The 16,849-nt window shown below is 51.8% G+C and overlaps 2 protein-coding genes across 8 annotated transcripts in view; both read right to left on the bottom strand.

Moving 5' to 3' along the window:
• Positions 1 to 4,480: 4,480 nt before the first annotated feature.
• Positions 4,481 to 10,809, bottom strand: mrpl12 (mitochondrial ribosomal protein L12). Its single transcript, XM_033044209.1, has 5 exons — positions 10,628 to 10,809; positions 9,316 to 9,502; positions 8,518 to 8,586; positions 6,204 to 6,341; positions 4,481 to 4,946 (listed from the first exon to the last, which is right to left on the bottom strand). Exons 1-5 carry the CDS (start codon positions 10,771 to 10,773, stop codon positions 4,830 to 4,832), a joined length of 657 nt encoding a protein of 218 aa, XP_032900100.1. The 5' UTR covers positions 10,774 to 10,809; the 3' UTR covers positions 4,481 to 4,829.
• A 4,035-nt stretch (positions 10,810 to 14,844) lies between these two features.
• hgs (hepatocyte growth factor-regulated tyrosine kinase substrate) overlaps positions 14,845 to 16,849 on the bottom strand; it is a 30,161-nt gene continuing 28,156 nt past the window's right edge. For 5 of the 7 annotated variants that reach the window (XM_033044203.1, XM_033044204.1, XM_033044207.1 and 2 more), the window contains 3 exons: positions 16,173 to 16,274; positions 15,894 to 15,989; positions 14,883 to 15,017 (listed from right to left, as the gene is read on the bottom strand). In XM_033044203.1, coding sequence (XP_032900094.1) covers positions 14,883 to 15,017; positions 15,894 to 15,989; positions 16,173 to 16,274 — 333 coding nt within the window. Of the gene's footprint in view, positions 15,018 to 15,893; positions 15,990 to 16,172; positions 16,275 to 16,849 lie in introns of all 7 variants that reach the window. The other 2 variants (XM_033044202.1, XM_033044208.1) reach the window with 2 other exon arrangements.

The following is a 16,849-nucleotide window of genomic DNA, read 5'->3' as shown; positions in this document are numbered from 1 at the left end:
CAAAGCGATGCCCCTCCCCCTCCCCCCCCTCTCTCTCCCTTCCCAACACATCCCCTTCCCTGCACTCTCCTCTATCTCTCTTCCCTATCTATCTCTCCCCCCTCTATCCCACTCTGTCCCCGCCACACATGTGTAGCAGCAGCAGCAGCAGCCTGTCGTTGCATTGTCTCCATTGCATTGCAAGATCCCGACCCCCATTCCTTCTCCAGAGATGTTGCTGCTGCTGTTGCTGCTGCTGCCGCCTGTCCTGCTGAGTCACTCCAGCATTTTGTGCCGTGTTCAGTTTAAAAACCAGCGGCTGCAGTTCCTTCCAACCCATGAGGTTGCAACGTTTTCACTTCCCGCCACACGTGTAGCCCAGACATTGCTGGCGGATGCATTATTAGATGGTTGCATCATTGCATTTAAATAGGTGTTGTCTCACTAGGGCCCTGCACAACTGCAGAAGGACCTCTTTGCTCCTATATTCGATTCCTCTTGTTAGAAAGGCCAACATGCCATTCGCTTTCTTCTCTGCCCAATATTGTGCCCCTGTTTGGTCCAGGTCATCCCACACACACCATGTGGATACCCAATTGAACTCAACAATGAGGATCATCACAGGAACAATCCGCTCAACACCACTCCCCTGGCTCCCTGTCCTATCCAACATAGCCCCTCCACACATCCGGCGAGTAGTCCTCACTCAAAGGATGCTCCAAAAGACCAAAAACTCCCCTCATCTGCCAATTCACATGGACATCTTCAACCCACCCACTGCTCGACTTCCATCTAGGCGACCAATTTGGAAGAACCCACCACCAGCTGATTTCACCATCCAATCAGCTTGGAAAAGGGAATGGGAGTCCAAGGACGTCCCAAATAAACATCTGGTGTCAGACCCCACCCTACCGGTCCCTGGCACCAATCTCCCAAGGAAGCAGTGGACGACGCTGAATAGATTCAGGACTGGACATGGCCCCTGCTTGGCCAGCCTTCACAAATGGGGCAGCAGTCCAACCCCATGGTGTGCTTGTGGAGAGCAGCAAACAATGCAACACATCATTGAAGCATGCCCTCAACAAAGACTCAAAGGAGGACTTGTCACCCTTCATACAGCAGATCAAGAGGCAACTGCTTGGCTAAAGGACTTTGCATTCGCTAAATAAATAAATCTGCCCAACACCCATTTTCTTTCCCAAGCCCACCCACCCCCTTTACTAGGTTTAATGGGATATGGGCCAAAAGCAGGCAGATGGGGAATGTTGTTCGGTGTGGGCAAGTTGGGCCGAAGGGTCTGTTTCCATGCTCTCTGATCCTATGATTTGGTTCCAACCTCAAAGCCTACCTAATCCTCCCCAACCTATTTACCTGCCTGCACTGAAGAATGGTCCCAACCCAAAACGCCACTCATCCTGTTTTCCAGGGAGGCTGCCTGACCCGCTGAGTTACTCCAGCACGTTGTCTGTCTCATGAATCCCTCTCTCCCTATGTAATTATTAACTGGTTGTATCTTGAACACTGCATAACACTAAACTCAACTATGAACTATGGACTGTTTTCGCATCCTTATTGCAGTTATTAATTTATTGGATTTGCATTTATTATGTATTATCCTTGAGTACCGTATTTTTATGGCCTGTTACTGCAAGAATTCTCCTCCACTGTCAGAGTGAGGCCCAACACAAATTGGAGGAACAGCGCCTCATATTTCACTTGCGTAGCTTGCAACCAGCGGCATGAATATTGATTTCTCTAATGTTAGGTAACTCCTGCATCCCCTCCCCTCCCCAATAAGGACAGTTACAACTTACCGAAGCCAATTGACCTACAAACCTGTACGTCTTTGGAGTGTTGGAGGAAACCCGCGCAGGTAACGAATAGAAGGTACAAACTCCGCCCATGGACAGCGCCCATGGTCAGGATCGAACCGAGCTGTGAGGTAGCAACTCTACCGCTGCACCACCGTGGTTACAATCAAGCCGCCCAGTGTTGGAGTAGAGGTGTAAAGAAGTGGAGCGATTAGAAACATAGAGAATAGGTGCAGGAGGCAATTTGGCCCTTCGAGCCAACACAGCCATTCATTGTGATCATGGCTGATCGTCCCCAATCAATAAACCGTGCCTGCCTTCTCCCCATATCCCTTGATTTCACCAACCCCTAGAGCTCTATCTAACTCTCTCTTAAATCCATCCAGTGATTTGGCCTCCACTGCACTCTGTGGCAGGGCATTCCAAATTCACAACTCTCTGGGTGAAAAAGGTTTTTCTCACAGTCTTAAATGGCCTCCCCTTTATTCTAGGACTGTGGCCCCTGGTTCTGGACTCGCCCAACATTGGGAACATTTTTCCTGCATCTAGCTTGTCCAGTCCTTTTTATAATTTTATGTTTCTATAAGATTCACCCCTCATCCTTCTAAACTCCAGTGAATACAAGCCTAGTCTTTTCAATCTTTCCACATATGAGTCCCGCTATCCCAGGGATCAATCTCGTGATTGTAATGAGTGATTGCAGATGCGTTTCTGCAAGAAGGTGGGACCTTTCTTCAGACTGTCGCCAGGCAGGTAACAGGTGGACACAGGTGAGGGAGGGGAGGGGTTTAGATGGGCTATTAGGTCGGCACAGAGTCAGAATCAGCGTGCATGAGAACAGGCAGAGTCGCTACTGAGATTGTTTCTCCCATTGCCAGTTGCTGCCTTTGTTGGCCTTCTCCCAAACCCCGATGTGCACCTTGGGCAATAATTTACACGCCTGGTTCAGAGCCCACGTACCTTGGTTTAACTTCAGCGAGAGGTTTAATGGTCCATGAACAGAGACGGGATGCCCTTTTGAGTTTGACGTCACCCTAGTTTATAATGTGGCCTCATCAACACCTGAATATTCAATGGTCATTGGCTTCATTGTCACGTCTGCACAGCAGTGACATTATTTTTGCACAGATCACACACGCACCAGTTGCCGTATTTTGGCGCCATTTGCAAAGACTCCAAAGTCCGGTCCACTTGCTGGATGTAGTGGAGCGGTTCCTGATCCAGGCGAGACCCAGGCTGCTTCCGGGGCCTCCTCCGTCGCCCTCGACCGGCTCGGCCTGCCGACCGCACAGTCTCTCGCCCAGAGTAGGGGGGTCGATGCCCAGAGGACATTGAGGGGTAACTTTTCCACACAGAGGGAGGTGGGTGTATGGGACGAGCTGCTGGAGGAGGTAGTTGAGGCAGGGACTATCCCAACAAAAAAACCCTTCTTGCACACACTCTAATTTTCTTCATTAGTACGGGTGTCAAAGGTTACAGGGAGAAGCCAGGAGAATGGGATTGAGAGGGAAAGATAGATCAGCCACGATTGAATGGCGGAGTTGACTCGTCTCTAGTGATACGGAATGGAAACAGACCCCTCTCAACCCCATTCTCCTGCCTTCTCCCCATAGGGCAAGCACTAATTATTAGTTTAGTTTGGAGATACAGCGCGGAAACAGGCCCTTCGGCCCACCGAGTCCGTACCGACCAGCAATCGCTGCGCAATAACACTATCCTACACAGTGGGGACAATTTACAGAAGCCAATTAACCTACAAACCTGTATGTCTTTGGGATGTGGGAGGAAAACTGGACAGGAACGTGGATGGGAAAGGTTTTGAGGGATTTGGGCCAAACAAGGGTAAATGTTGTCGTAAATTAAAATGTTTCTAATCCTTAACTACTTCAAATTGTAAATTGTCCCTAGTGATAGTGCTAGTGTGCTCGGATTGCTGGTTGGCGTGGACTCGGTGGGCTGAAGGACATGTTTCCGCGCTGTATCTCCGGGAATGGCTCCAATCTCCAATTGTGAGCAGTTTTGGGCCCCATATCTGAGGAAGGATGGGCTGGCGTTGGAGAAGGTCCAGAGGTTTACGAGAATGATCCCAGGAATGAGTGGATTAACATAGGATGAGCGTTTGACGGCACTGGGCCTGTACTCACTGGAGTTTAGAAGGATGAGGGGGTACTTCGTTGAAACTTACGGAATACTGAAAGGCCTGGACAGAGTGGACGTGGGGAGGATGTTTCCACTAGTGGGAGAGTCTAGGACCAGAGGCCACAGCCTCAGATTAAAAGGATGCACCTATAGAAAGGAGATGAGGAGGAATGCCTTTAGGCCGAGGGTGGTGGATCTGTGGAATTCACTGCCACAGGCGGCTGTGGAGGCCATCAATGGATATTTTTAAGGCAGGGATGGTGGATAGATTCTTGATTAGTAAGAGTATCAGGGGATATGGGGAGAAGGCAGGAGAATGGGGTTGAGAGGGAAAGATAGATCAGACACAAAATGCTGGAGTAACTCAGCGGAGGAGGCAGCATCTCTGGAGAGAAGGAATGGGCGACGTTTCGGGTCGATGCTGCCGCACCCGCTGAGTTACTACAGCATCTGCAGTTCTTTCTTACACGATAGACGCGATGGGCCGAACGGCCTAATTCTGCTCCAAGAACCTATGACTCGGCACAATTAGACAAGGCGGGACGCGGCAGTTTAAAAACGTTCCATCTTTTCCTCGTTTAATATTGAATGGCCGTGACAAGCAGAGCGGAGGGCGTGCTGTACCCGCAGCGGGCCACTGTACCCACTGTGGGTTGCTAACTGTACATGGTGGGTCTGGATAGGCAGCACCTCCCTCTTTATGTCTGCGCCCCCCTGGCACCCTGGAACTGGCGGAAAACCACCGCGTGCAGACATACATACAAACAAACATCTTGATCTAGCGACAGTCCCCGCTCAACGCTTGCAGTGCCGGGAGGCGGTGCAGCAGCCGTGGCATCAGTCGGGCGCAAGGCCGCCGAACGGTGTCTGGGTTGCGGCCTCGCAGGCCGGGCGGGTGCGTTACTCGATCTGCACCATCCCTCCCGCAGCCTCCAGGGCCGCCTTCAGCTTCTCCGCCTCCTCCTTCGACACGTTGGCCCTCATCTCCTGCGGCAGCGACTCCACCAGCTTCTTGGCCTGTCGAGAGGTTCACCGCGTTAGTCTTAACGTTAACGGCACAGCGCGGAAAACAGGCCCTTCGGCCCACCCAGTCCGTGCTGACCAACGATCTCCCCATACACTAGTTTAGTTCAGAGATACAGCTCGGAAACAGACCCTTCAGCCCACCCAACCCGCACCGATCACCCCGTACACTAGTTTAGAGGTATAGCGCAGAAACTGGCCCTTCAGCCCATCCAATCCGCACCGATCACCCCATACACTAGCAGTATCCTACACACTAGGGACAAATTAGAATTTACAGAGGCCAATTGACCTACAAACCCGCACGTCTTTGGGATGTGGGAGGTAAGTTGACAGATATTTGGATATGGAAGGTTTAGAAGGATATGAGCCAATTTAAATAGTGAATTAAATTTATTTATAATCCAGTATCTGCAGTTCCTGGTTTCATCAAAAGTAAAAGGGATTAGTGTAGACGAGCCTTTGTAAAGGGGCCAAATAACCAACAAACCTGCACGTCTTAGGGATGTGGGACGAAACCGGAGCACCCGGAGGAAACCCACGCAGTCATTGAAACATAGAAAATAGGTGCAGGAGGAGGCCATTCGGCCCTTCGAGCCAGCACTGCTATTCATTGTGTCGTACTCTATCAATAACCCGTGCCTGCCTTCTCCCCTTATCCCTTGACTCCACTGGCAACTCTACCGCTGCGCCACCGTGCCGGCCCAGTGGATGCGAGATGTACCAACAACGGTAAAAATACCTAATGTGTTAATTTAAAATTGGATTAAAATCAAAGTGGGCAAATGAATGGTCCTTTCATCAGCTAACGATCTGCCCCCCTCCCCTCGGGCTCCAGACCACCTTACGCTGCTGACCCAGCAAGCTTGGGCCCTGATTAGTTTAGTGCAGCGATACAGCGTGGAAACGGGCCCTTCGGCCCACCGAGTCCGCACCGATCAGCGGTCCCCGCACATTAACACCATCCGACACACACGAGCAACACTTTTACATTGATACCGAAGATCTCGGAGAAAACCCACGCGGTCACGGGGAGAACGACAAAACTCCGTACAGACTGCACCCGTAGTCAGGATCGAACCCAGGTCTCTGGCACTGCGAGGTAGTAGCTCAACAGCTGCATCACCATGCCGCCATTGTGGGGGGGTTAGAGCTGGGGGGGGGGGCGAGTGAAGGCAGCGTGCACTCGGGACCTCCCCCCCCCAGAACAGACCACCCCACCCCCCCCCCCCCCAACCCCCGCCCGCTCACCTGCACCAGGTTCAGGCCGGTCATACAGCTCTTCACTTCTTTGATGAGCTTGACTTTGTCGGTGACCTTGAACTCCACCAGCTTGACCGTGAACTGGGTCTTCTCCTTCTTGGCCGGAGCCTCCTCCTCATCGACCTCCTGCAGGGACAGAGCCAGGGGGAGGGTCAGGATGAGCCGGGGAGCGATGGGGACAGAGGGGCGAGCGAGGGTGCCACGCTCATCTCCTTTACATTTGCCCCTCTAGCCAGAAAGCTTTGCCTTTGACATTTCCACCCAGGGAATTCTATCTACCCTACCTACGTTTCTCATAAATTTAGACTTCAGAGGCACAGCGTGGAAACAGGCCCTTCGGCCCACCGCGTCCGCACCAACCAGCGATCCCCGCACATTGCTACTATCCCACACACTAGGGACAATTATGCCAAGCACATTAGCCCACAAACCTGCACATCTTTGAAGTGTGCGAGGAAACCTGGGGCGCCTGGAGAAAACCCACGTGGTCACCGGGTGAACGTACAAACGTCGTACAGACGGCATCCACAGTCAAGACCCGGGCACAATTACAATTTTACCAAGCCAATTAACCTACAAACCTGCACATCTTTGATGTGTGGGAGGAAACCCACGCAGGTCACGGGGAGAAAGTACAAACTCTGTACAGACAGCAGCCGAGGTCAGGATCGAACCTGGGTCCCTGGCGCTGTGAGGCAGCAACGCGACCCCTGCGCCACCTTGCCCGCCCCAAACTTCGTAAAAACTTGGACGCTCTGATCTTATAGAACAGTATAGCACAGGAACAGGCCCTTCGGCCCACAAAACCGTGCTGTACATGATGCCAAGATACACTAATCACTGCTCGCACATAACGCATGTCCCTCCATTCCCTGCTTATTCATGTGCCTGTTCAAGTCCCGTAAAGGTCACTATTGTATCTGTCTCCACCACCACCCCTGGCAGAGCGTTCCAGACACTCACGGCCCTCTGTGTAAAAATTGTCCCCCTTTACACATTGCCCCTCTCATCCTTGATTCTTCCACCCTGGGGAAAGGCATCTGTCGACCCGCTCCATACCTCTCATCGTATTAGACTTTAGAGATACAGCGCAGAAACGGGCCCGTCGGCTGATTGAGTCCACATTGACCAGTGATCCCCGCACATCAACACAATCCTACACAATGGGGACAATTCACAATTTCACCAAAGCCAATTAACCTACAAACCTCACGTCTTTAGAGAGGGAGGAAACAGAGCAGCCTGAAGATGCCAGCGCCAGAAACTCTGCTTCCTTCCTGACAACGGGCGCTGTCTGTACGGAGTTTGCACCTTCTCCCTGTGACCGCGTGGGGTTTCTCCTGGGTTTTTTCCTCCCACGCTCCAAAAACATGTAGATTTGTAGGTCAATTGGCTTCTGTAAATTGTTCCTTGTGTGTAGGAATCAAAACTGGAAAAAAGTGTTGGTCGGCACGGACTCTATGGGCTGAAGGGCCTGCTTTCATGCTGTATCTCAGAGCAACTGCTTGAAAAATGAATCTTGAACACTACACAACACTAACCTCTTACACAAACTTCTGTGTAAGAACGACAGGTTTTTACACCCGTGTTGTGATTATTAATTGATGTTCATGCATTATATATTATCTGTGTGTATTGTGGTTATGGGCCTGTTAAGAGGGCAGCACGGTGGCGCAGTGGTAGAGTTGCTGCCCCACAGCGTCAGAGACCCGGGTTCGATCCTGAGCACGGGCGCTGTCAGTACGGAGTTTGGACGTTCTCCCTGTGACCGCATCAGTTTTCTCCGGTTTACTCCCACACTCTAAAGAAGCACAAGTTTGTTGGTTAATTGCCTTCGGTAAGCTGTAAAATTATCTCGAGCGAACAGGCGATCGATGGTCAGCATGGACTCGGTGGGCCGAGGGAGCCTGTTGCTCCGCTGTATCTATTGCAAGTAACAATTTCACGGTTGTTTAGTTTAGAGATACAGCACGGAAACAGGCCCTTCGGCCCACCGAGTCCGCACTAACCAGCGAACCCCACATTTTAACACCATCCTACACACACTAGGGATAATTTACATTTAGACCAAACCAATTAACCTGCAAACCTGTACGTCTTTGTATCCCGGAGAAAAACCCACGTAGGTCACGGGGAGAACGTACAAACTCCGTACAGGCAGCACCCGTACTCAGGATCGAACCTGGGTCTCTGGCTCTGTGAGGCAGCAACTCTACCGCTGCACCACCGTGCTGTCTCTACACGACAGTGAAGCTCTCTCGAGTCTTGCCGAGCAAGGGCCCCACTTGCAGCGGGGGCTTACCTGGGAGGCAGAAGCAGCCATCATTCCAGCCACCGGCATCATCCCAACATCCTGGATTTTCAGTGTTTTCTGTGGAGACAGAAGGAGTTTTAAACTGGCCGCTGCAGTGCAAGAATTCACACCAGACTCCGAGCTGGCAGACTGTAAAATCCTCCAGATAGAACCCAAAGCAGAGGAGACTCCCTGTACAGTTGCAGAAACAAGCAACTACAGATGCTGGTTTCGCACAGAACATCGCGTTGGGAGTAATTCAGAATGGAGTAACTCAGCAGGTCAGGCAGTATTCCTGAAGAACATGGATAGGTGATAAGTTTTGTGTCAGGACCTTTCTTAAGACTGATTGTAGGGGGTGGAGCTAGATCAGCCAATAGACAATAGGTTCAGGAGTAGGCCATTCGGCCCTTCGAGCCAGCACCGCCATTCAATGTGATCATGGCTGATCATCCCCAATCAGTACCCCGTTCCTGCCTTCTCCCCATATCCCCTGACTCCACTATTTTTAAGAGCCCTATCTAGCTCTCTCTTGAAAGCCTCCATCGCCCTCTGAGGCAGAGAATTCCACAGGCTCACCACTCTCTGTGAGAAAAAGTGTTTCCTCGTCTCCGTTCTAAATGGCTTACTCCTTATTCTTAAACTGTGGCCCCTGGTTCTGGTCTCCCCCAACATCAGGACCATGTTTCCTGCCTCCAGCTTTTTGTGTATATCTGAGAGCGAGAGTTAGATCAGCCAAGATTGAATGGCGGAGTCGACTTGATCGGCTCTCATCAAGGGGTGGGTGCTTTGCCGAGACGTACGTACCTTCAGCAGCTCGTTGAGGTCAGAGATCTCCAGCAGGGTGAGGCCAGCGATGTCGTGCACCAGCTGCTTGATCTTGGGCGGGTAGTCCCTGGGCATGTTGTCCAGGGGTGGCGAGGCCAGGCCTTCATCCCGCCGGCATCCACTGGTCCTCAGCGCCCGCCGCGCACAAAACGTCAGCAACCCTCGCCTGTTGAGATAGCACAGGCAAACAGCGTCTTAAACCCGGGGCAACGGCGACCGGAGGGGATCTAATGCCAGCCTCTGCACCCGCTCACTTAAACCAGGGAAATGAGCCATGGAGTCAAACAGGCCCTTCCGCCCAACCTGTCCTTGCCAACCATCAATCAACCGTTCACTATAGTTCATAGAGTGATAGTCACTATAGTTCATAGAGTGATAGTGTGGAAACAGGCCCTTCGGCCCAACTCGCCAACATTTCCCAGCTACACTAGTCCTACCTGCCTGCGTTTGGTCCATATTCCTCCAAACCTGTCAATAGACAATAGGGGCATTCGGCCCTTCGAGCCAGCGCCGCCATTCAATGTGATCATGGCTGATCATCCCCAATCAGTACCCCGTTCCTGCCTTCTCCCAATATCCCCTGACTCCGCTATCTTTAAGAGCCCTATCTAGCTCTCTCTTGAAAGCATCCATAGAACCGGCCACCACCGCCCTCTGAGGCAGAGAATTCCACAGACTCACAACTCTCTGTGAGAAAAAGTGTTTCCTCGTCTCCGTTCTAAATGGCTTACTCCTTATTCTTAAACTGTGGCCCCTGGTTCTGGAACATGTTTCCTGCCTCTAGTGTGTCCAAACCCCTAAGCATGTCCTATCCATGCATCTGTCTAACTGTTTCTTAAACGTTGGGATAGTCCCAGTCTCAACTACCTCCTTAGGCAGCTTGTTCCATACACCCACCGCCCTCTGAAAAAGTTACCCTTCAGATTCCTATTAAATCTGAGAGGGCGGGGTGGGGGGAAGTGAGGGGGGGGGGTAGGGAGGGAAAATAGAGGGAAGGGGGGAGAGATGGGAAGGGGAGAGAGAGGGGAGGGGGAGAGGGGGAGGGGGAGAGAGGGGAAAGAAGGGGGAGAGAGGGGAAAGAAGAGGGGGAGGGGGAGAGAGGGGAGGGGGAGAGGGGGAACACACGTCCTTCCACTCTCCCCCATTACAGCCAGTGGAGGCGGACTGTGGTGGGGGGGGGCGGGGGAGAGGGTTAGAGACGGGACCCCCCCCCTCCCCTCTCTCTCTGTGTCTACCCCAGCCCCACTACCCCTGACCCCCCGACGCCGGTGACGTAGCCCAGAGCGGGTACCTGAGGGCGCCCTGTGTCCCCGCCCGGCCGAGCGCGGCGAGCATCCCTGCAGCTGATGGCGGCGGCGGCAGCGTGGGGCGCTGACCTCCCGCTGACCTCCACCCGACCTTCCTCCCGGCGGCCACAGCGCGGCAACTTAACGTCATCAACGCCCCTCCTGTGACCTTCCTCCCGGCGGGCAGCGCGCTAAATGTCATCCACATCCAAGGGTGACTGACATTCCTCACACACCCATAGCACGTGGTACATCTATACATGTGTGTGTATATGTATGTATATATATGTGTGTGTGTGCGCGTGTGTATGTGTATGTGTACTCTATATATCTATATATATATATATAATATATATTTAAAATATATATATATTATAGAGTATACACATGCACATACACACGCACACACACACACACATATATATATACATATACACACACATGTACACATATATGTTTGCCTGTGTGACCAATACATATATACACACACATATTTGTTTGCATGTGTGTACAATACATACATACAAGTGCGTGCGTATATATGTGTGTATATATAAATGTCTATGTATAATACACATATGTATACATTGCAAACCAGTTCTTACAGTTTTTGGACACTCACAATGTACAGCACTAGAGGACATTCCATTGACCTTCTCGGCTCTCATTAAACTAAGTGGATATTTATCTAAACATAATACAATCTAAATGAGCAACATCACATATTTGCTGGGAGGTGGGACCCAAGTCAATGGATATTTTTAAGGCAGAAATCTACAGATTCTAGATTAGTATGGATGTCAGGGGTTATGGGGAGAAGGCAGGAGAAAGGGGTTGAGGGGGAAAGATAGATCGGCAATGATTGAATAGCAGAGTAGACTTGATGGGTCAAATGGACTAATTCTGCTCCTAGAACCTATGGACATATTTAGCTTGGGCAACTCCCAACCCAGCTGTATGAATATTGATTTATCTAATTTCATGTAACTCCCGTGGTCCTACCAGTTCCACTGTTCATATCTTTGTATTCCTGTCGTTAGCACACCTTCCCCAGCCAACAATGGACCATTATGGGCTCCACCCTTCCTGAGGTTATTTCTTCCAGCCCTGTTTTGTTCTGGCCTTCTCTATCTTTCAGTGTGAAGAAGAGTCCCGACCCGAATTGTCACCTATTCCTTTTCTCCAGAGATGCTGCCTGGGCCCCCGGTACAGAGGGGGGATGGATGGGAGGGAGGAGTGGGTCTCCCTGTCGGTCTGCTCCTGGGCCTGGCCAAGATGGCCATTCGCGGGTCCAGGCAGCGGGCAGTCGATGGCCGCACAGCGGTCGCCTGCCTGCCCCTTTTCCGGGGTTACGTCCGAGCTCGCGTGTCCCTAGAAAAGGAACACGCGGTGTCCATGGGGACTGTGGAGGCCTTCTGTGAACGCTGGTCACCACAGGAGGTTGAATATATTATAGATAAAAATGTTAATATTTTAATTTGATAATTTTGTTTAAGTGTTTTTTAAATTGCTTGAGCTTTTTTCCGGGTCTACGTCCGTGCCCGCCTGTCCCTGGAGAGGGAACACGCGGTGTCCATGGGGACTTTGGAGGCCTTCCGTGAATGCTGGTCGCTGTTGGAGGTCGAGTGTTTTGTTGATAAAGTTGACGTTATATTAATTTGATGATCGTTTGTTTGTAAACTGTCAACATAGGCAGTATTTGACTGTGTTAATACTCTATGTTTATTTTATTTTTTGAATAAAAGTAGTTTCATAAAAAGTGATGCTGCCTGACCCACTAAGTCACTCCAGCATTTTGTGTCTGTCTTCTGTATAAACCAGCTGCCGCTGTTCCAGGTGTCATCTTCTCGACATCGGCGAGACCAAGCGCAGGCTCGGCGATCGCTTCGCTGAACACCTCCACTCAGTCCTTCGTAGCCTACCTGATCTCCCGGTGGCTCAGCACTTCAACTCCCCCTCCCATTCACAATTTGACCTTTCTGTCCTGGGCCTCCTCCAATGTCAGAGTGAGGCCCAGCACAAATTGGAGGAACAGCAACTCATATTTCGCTTGGGCAGTTTACACCCCAGCGGTATGAACATTGACTTCTCTAACTTCAGATAGCCCTTGCTTCCTCTCTCCATCCCCCTCCCCCTTCTCAGTTCTTCCACCTGTCTTACTGTCTCCTCCTACATTCTATCTTTGTCCAACAGCTTTATTCCAAGAGCTATAGCTGCTCTGAACCGGCCCTGCTGAGTGCCCCCCACCCCCACTGGACTGTCTCCCTCGGATGGTCACGACACACAGCTTATTTATTTATTTTACTTTTCTTTTTCATCGGTTGGAGCTGCATACTAAATCTCGTTGCACTGACGTGCAATGACAATAAAAGATATTATTATTATTATCCTGCCCCCTCCCCTAACATCAGTCTGAAGAAGGGTCTTGACCTGAAACATCACCCATTCCTTCTCTCAAGAGATGCTGCCTGTCCCGCTGAGTTACTCCAGCATTTTGTGTCTATCTGCAGCTCCTTCCTACACAAGGATTTCTATCTATATTTTGCTGGTCTTTAAGGGTTTAGGTTTCAAAGGTCTTTTATTGTCACATGTACCAATTAAGGTACAGTAATATTCATATTACCATACAGCCATACTAAACAAGCAGCAAGACACACAACTACATAAAAGTTAACATAAACATCCACCACAGCCGATTCCCCACATTCCTCACTGTGATGGAAGGCAATAATGTCTAACCTTCTTCCGTTATTACCCCATCTAATTATAGAAATATAGAAAATAGGTGCAGGAATAGGCCACTCAGCCCTTCAAGCCATGGCTGATCATCCAGAATCTGCGTTCTCCCCGTATCCCTTGATTCCGTTAACCCCAAGAGCTATATCTACCTCTCTCTTGATTTATTGATCCCAATTCACTTTTGAAAGCTGTGCATTCTTAGTAAGCGTTTAAACATTGCATTGGAAGCAGGTACAGATTCCATGGAGGTGAAGAGGAAATTTATTAAACATTTTTTTGAAATTAGTTGGAAAAATGATGAAAGCTCAACAAACAGCGACGTACCGCGCAGAGAATTAGGAGATAATATAATGGAACATTCATGTCAAATGTCTTGACAGCAGGATAAACTTATAGTTGTCCCAGATCCACAGCAGTTCACGTTCTCCAGCACTTTATTTATGGTGAAAACGAACAATTTCCTTGTTTTAAACATGCAGGCTGCAGTTAGTGAAGCCAAGAGTTCTTTAAATTAGAATTTTAGCTTCTCTTGCTGCGAAGAACATGGATATATACGGGGGGGAGAGGGGGTGGGGAGAGAGGGGGTGGGGAGAGAGAGAGACAGCACAATATACAATCAGCTACATGGTTTATATTTAGAGTTTAAGCCCAGTTATACAAGACCCAGTTACAATGCAGAGACAGTTAACAGATCATTCATTTCCACTGTAAAGTGCTTGTGATTCCAGCAGTGGAGCAGTAGATGGGAGATCAGAAAACAGTTACTCTACAAAGCCAATTACAATGTCCGCCTGCAATCAGGCTGAAGGATTCGGTTGCTTTTGGAGGTGATTTTTTAAATTTCAGGCTGGGATCTGAACACACGGACACATCAAGATGCAGTTAATTGCACGATGGGAACACATTCCAAATAGCCTTGTGCCAATTGTCACTCACGGTCGGCCTGCAGGGAGTGGGTGGGTGGGTGGGTGAGTGAGTGAGTGAGTGAGTGAGTGAGTGAGTGAGTGAGTGAGTGAGTGAGTGAGTGAGTGAGTGAGTGAGTGAGTGAGTGGGTGGGAGGGTTGCCAAGGTCTGGAGGCACGCCCGCACTCCCAGCTCCCTGGGCTCCAGCATCAGTGACGCCGGAGGCAGCTCCCGGAGAATGACTGAGGAACATTAGTGCCTGATTGTGAGAATGCTTCTTGTGTCAGGGCAGAGAAGGGGGGGGGGGGTGGGGGGCGGCCAGGCATTGTTTGAGCTGGGGAAAGCTCGCCGAAAGGGGAGGGGGTGATGAGGGGTGTGGGGAGGGGGAGGAGGGACAACGAGAAAGCAGGTGGGGAATGGGGGAAGGGGAGACGGCGAAGGGGGGGAGGTCATTATGCTAGAACTATTCAGTATAGGACAGACCCATCTTTCCCCCACCCACTGTGCCCTGCAATGGTGACCAGGCCCTGTGCAGCCCCCGTGTGAGGGATGCCAACCCCCTCCCCACTCCCTATGCCTATGTGTGGGGAGGGGGGGAGAGGGAGGGGGGGTGGGGGGTCAGTCGAAGCAGATGAGCTGAGCCTCGGAGCCTGGCTGCTGCTGGATCTGCGGCGGTGGCTGCTGCTGCTGCTGCTGCTGCTGCTGCTGCTGTTGCTGCTGCTGCTGCTGCGGCGGTGCTCCAGGGGGCGCCATCTGTGGAGGGAGAAGGGCAGAGCATCAGGGATAGCAGGACAGTGTGGGCGCAGGGCAAGGAAACTCTGCCCACCCAGTCCCTGCTAGCTCGCACAGTAAACACTTCCACCGCCCCATCCCTGGACACGCTCGCTCTCATGTGGATGTCCAATTCTATGGAGCGAAAGAAATAGGCGACATTTCGGGTCGAGACCCTTCTTCAGACTCTGAAGTCTGAAGTCTGAAGAAGGGTCTCGACCCGAAACGTCGCCTATTTCCTTCGCTCCATAGATGCTGCCTCACCTGCTGACTTTCTCCAGCATTTTTGTCTACCTTCGATTTTCCAGCATCTGCAGTTCCTTCTTAAACGCTGTGTAACTCTAGCTCAAGCACTTTGTACCTATCCATGTTCTCCAGAGATGCTGCCTGACCCGCTGAGTTACTCCAGGTTTGTGCGTTCTTTTCTACCAAAGTGTCTTTGTGTGGTATTGCAGCATCTGCAGTTGGTATTACACGATGCCAAGGTCATCTCTTATCTGCCTGCACGCTACCCATATCCCACCATTCCCTGCATATCCATGTACCCATCCATAAGTCTCTTACACACCACTATCATATCTGCTTCCACCACCACCCCTGGCAGCTCGTTCCAGGCAGCCCACACCCTCTGTGTGACCAAACTTGTCCCGCTCATCTCCTTCAAACTAAAAAGCGAAAACTACAAACATGCACGTTTTTGGGATGTGGGAAGGAACGCACGCGGTCACGGGGAGGACCCGCCAGCTGGCACCGGGTCTCTGGTGCTGTGAGGCGACGGCTCGACCCGCTGTGCCGCCTGCTGGATGGCACGATATCACCATGGCATTGAGAACGGGGTGTGTGTGCGTGGCCTCTCACCTGCTGGTACATGGGCTGCTGTGCTGGCAGGTAGGGCTGCTGAGGGGGCAGATTGCCCATGGGTGCATCCTGTACAGGCGGCACTGGCATCATGTTCTGTAGGGGAACAAGACGGGGGAGCATGGTCACGCAACACCACGGGCTGGGGGAGAATAATCGTGCAGGGAGCAGGATAACACACACACACCCATCACTTCCCACACACCCACTGTGCCCTGTGTGTACGCAGGCCCACCTCCCACACACTGTGTGCCCCCACACCCCCACTGTGGGGCCTACCTGCATGTTGTAGGGCTGGTAGCCCATGGGCACGGAGTAGCCCAGGCCACCTGGCTGGGGTGGGGGGAGAGATGGCAGCGGCTGGGCCTGCGACGCCACATTCTGCAAGACAGGGCGCACCGTTCAACACACTGACAATAAGCACCCGCATGCCCCCAGTAAGTAATGACCAGCACGCCATCTTCAGAGAGGAAAATGGGGAAAGGTGGAAAGGGGGGAGGGGTAAAGGGGTGGGGAGGTGGAAAGGGAGAGGGGGGAAAGGGAGAGGGGGGGGGAAAGGGAGAGGGGGGGGGGAAGGGAGAGGGGAAGGGAAAGGGAGAGGGGGAAGGGAAAGGGAGAGGGGAAGGGAAAGGGTGAGGGGAAGGGAAAGGGAGAGGGGAAGGGAAAGGGAGAGTGGAAGGGAAAGGGAGAGTGGAAGGGAAAGGGAGAGGGGGGGAGGAGAGGGGGGGGGAAGGGAAAGGGGGGGGAGGGAAAGGGGGGAAGGAAAGGGGGGGAGGGGGAGGGGGGGGGGAGGGAGAGGGGGGGGAGGGAGGGGGGGGGGAGGGAGAGGGGGGGGGAAGGGAGAGGGGGGGAAGGGAGCAGGGGGGGAGGGAGAGGGGGGAAGGGAGAGGGGGGGAAGGGAGAGGAGGGCGAAGGGAGAGGAGGGCGAAGGGAGAGGGGGGGAAGGGGGGGGGGGG

This window comes from Amblyraja radiata, chromosome 26 (assembly GCF_010909765.2).
Source record: "Amblyraja radiata isolate CabotCenter1 chromosome 26, sAmbRad1.1.pri, whole genome shotgun sequence".
NCBI lineage: Eukaryota > Metazoa > Chordata > Chondrichthyes > Rajiformes > Rajidae > Amblyraja > Amblyraja radiata.
The sequence above is the reverse complement of the archived record's forward strand: the minus strand, read 5'-3'. Positions and strand labels throughout refer to the sequence as shown.

What these genes read in the sequence shown, in the direction of transcription:
- mrpl12 (XM_033044209.1), bottom strand. Translation starts at nt 10,773, where the DNA reads ATGACGTTAAGTTGCCGCGCTGTGGCCGCCGGGAGGAAGGTCGGGTGG. An exon ending in GGGACACAGGGCGCCCTCAG is followed by an intron (nt 9,503 to 10,627) that starts GTACCCGCTCTG and finishes CTATCTCAACAG; the next exon opens with GCGAGGGTTGCTGACGTTTT. An exon ending in TGGCTGCTTCTGCCTCCCAG is followed by an intron (nt 6,342 to 8,517) that starts GTAAGCCCCCGC and finishes CTGTCCCTGCAG; the next exon opens with GAGGTCGATGAGGAGGAGGC.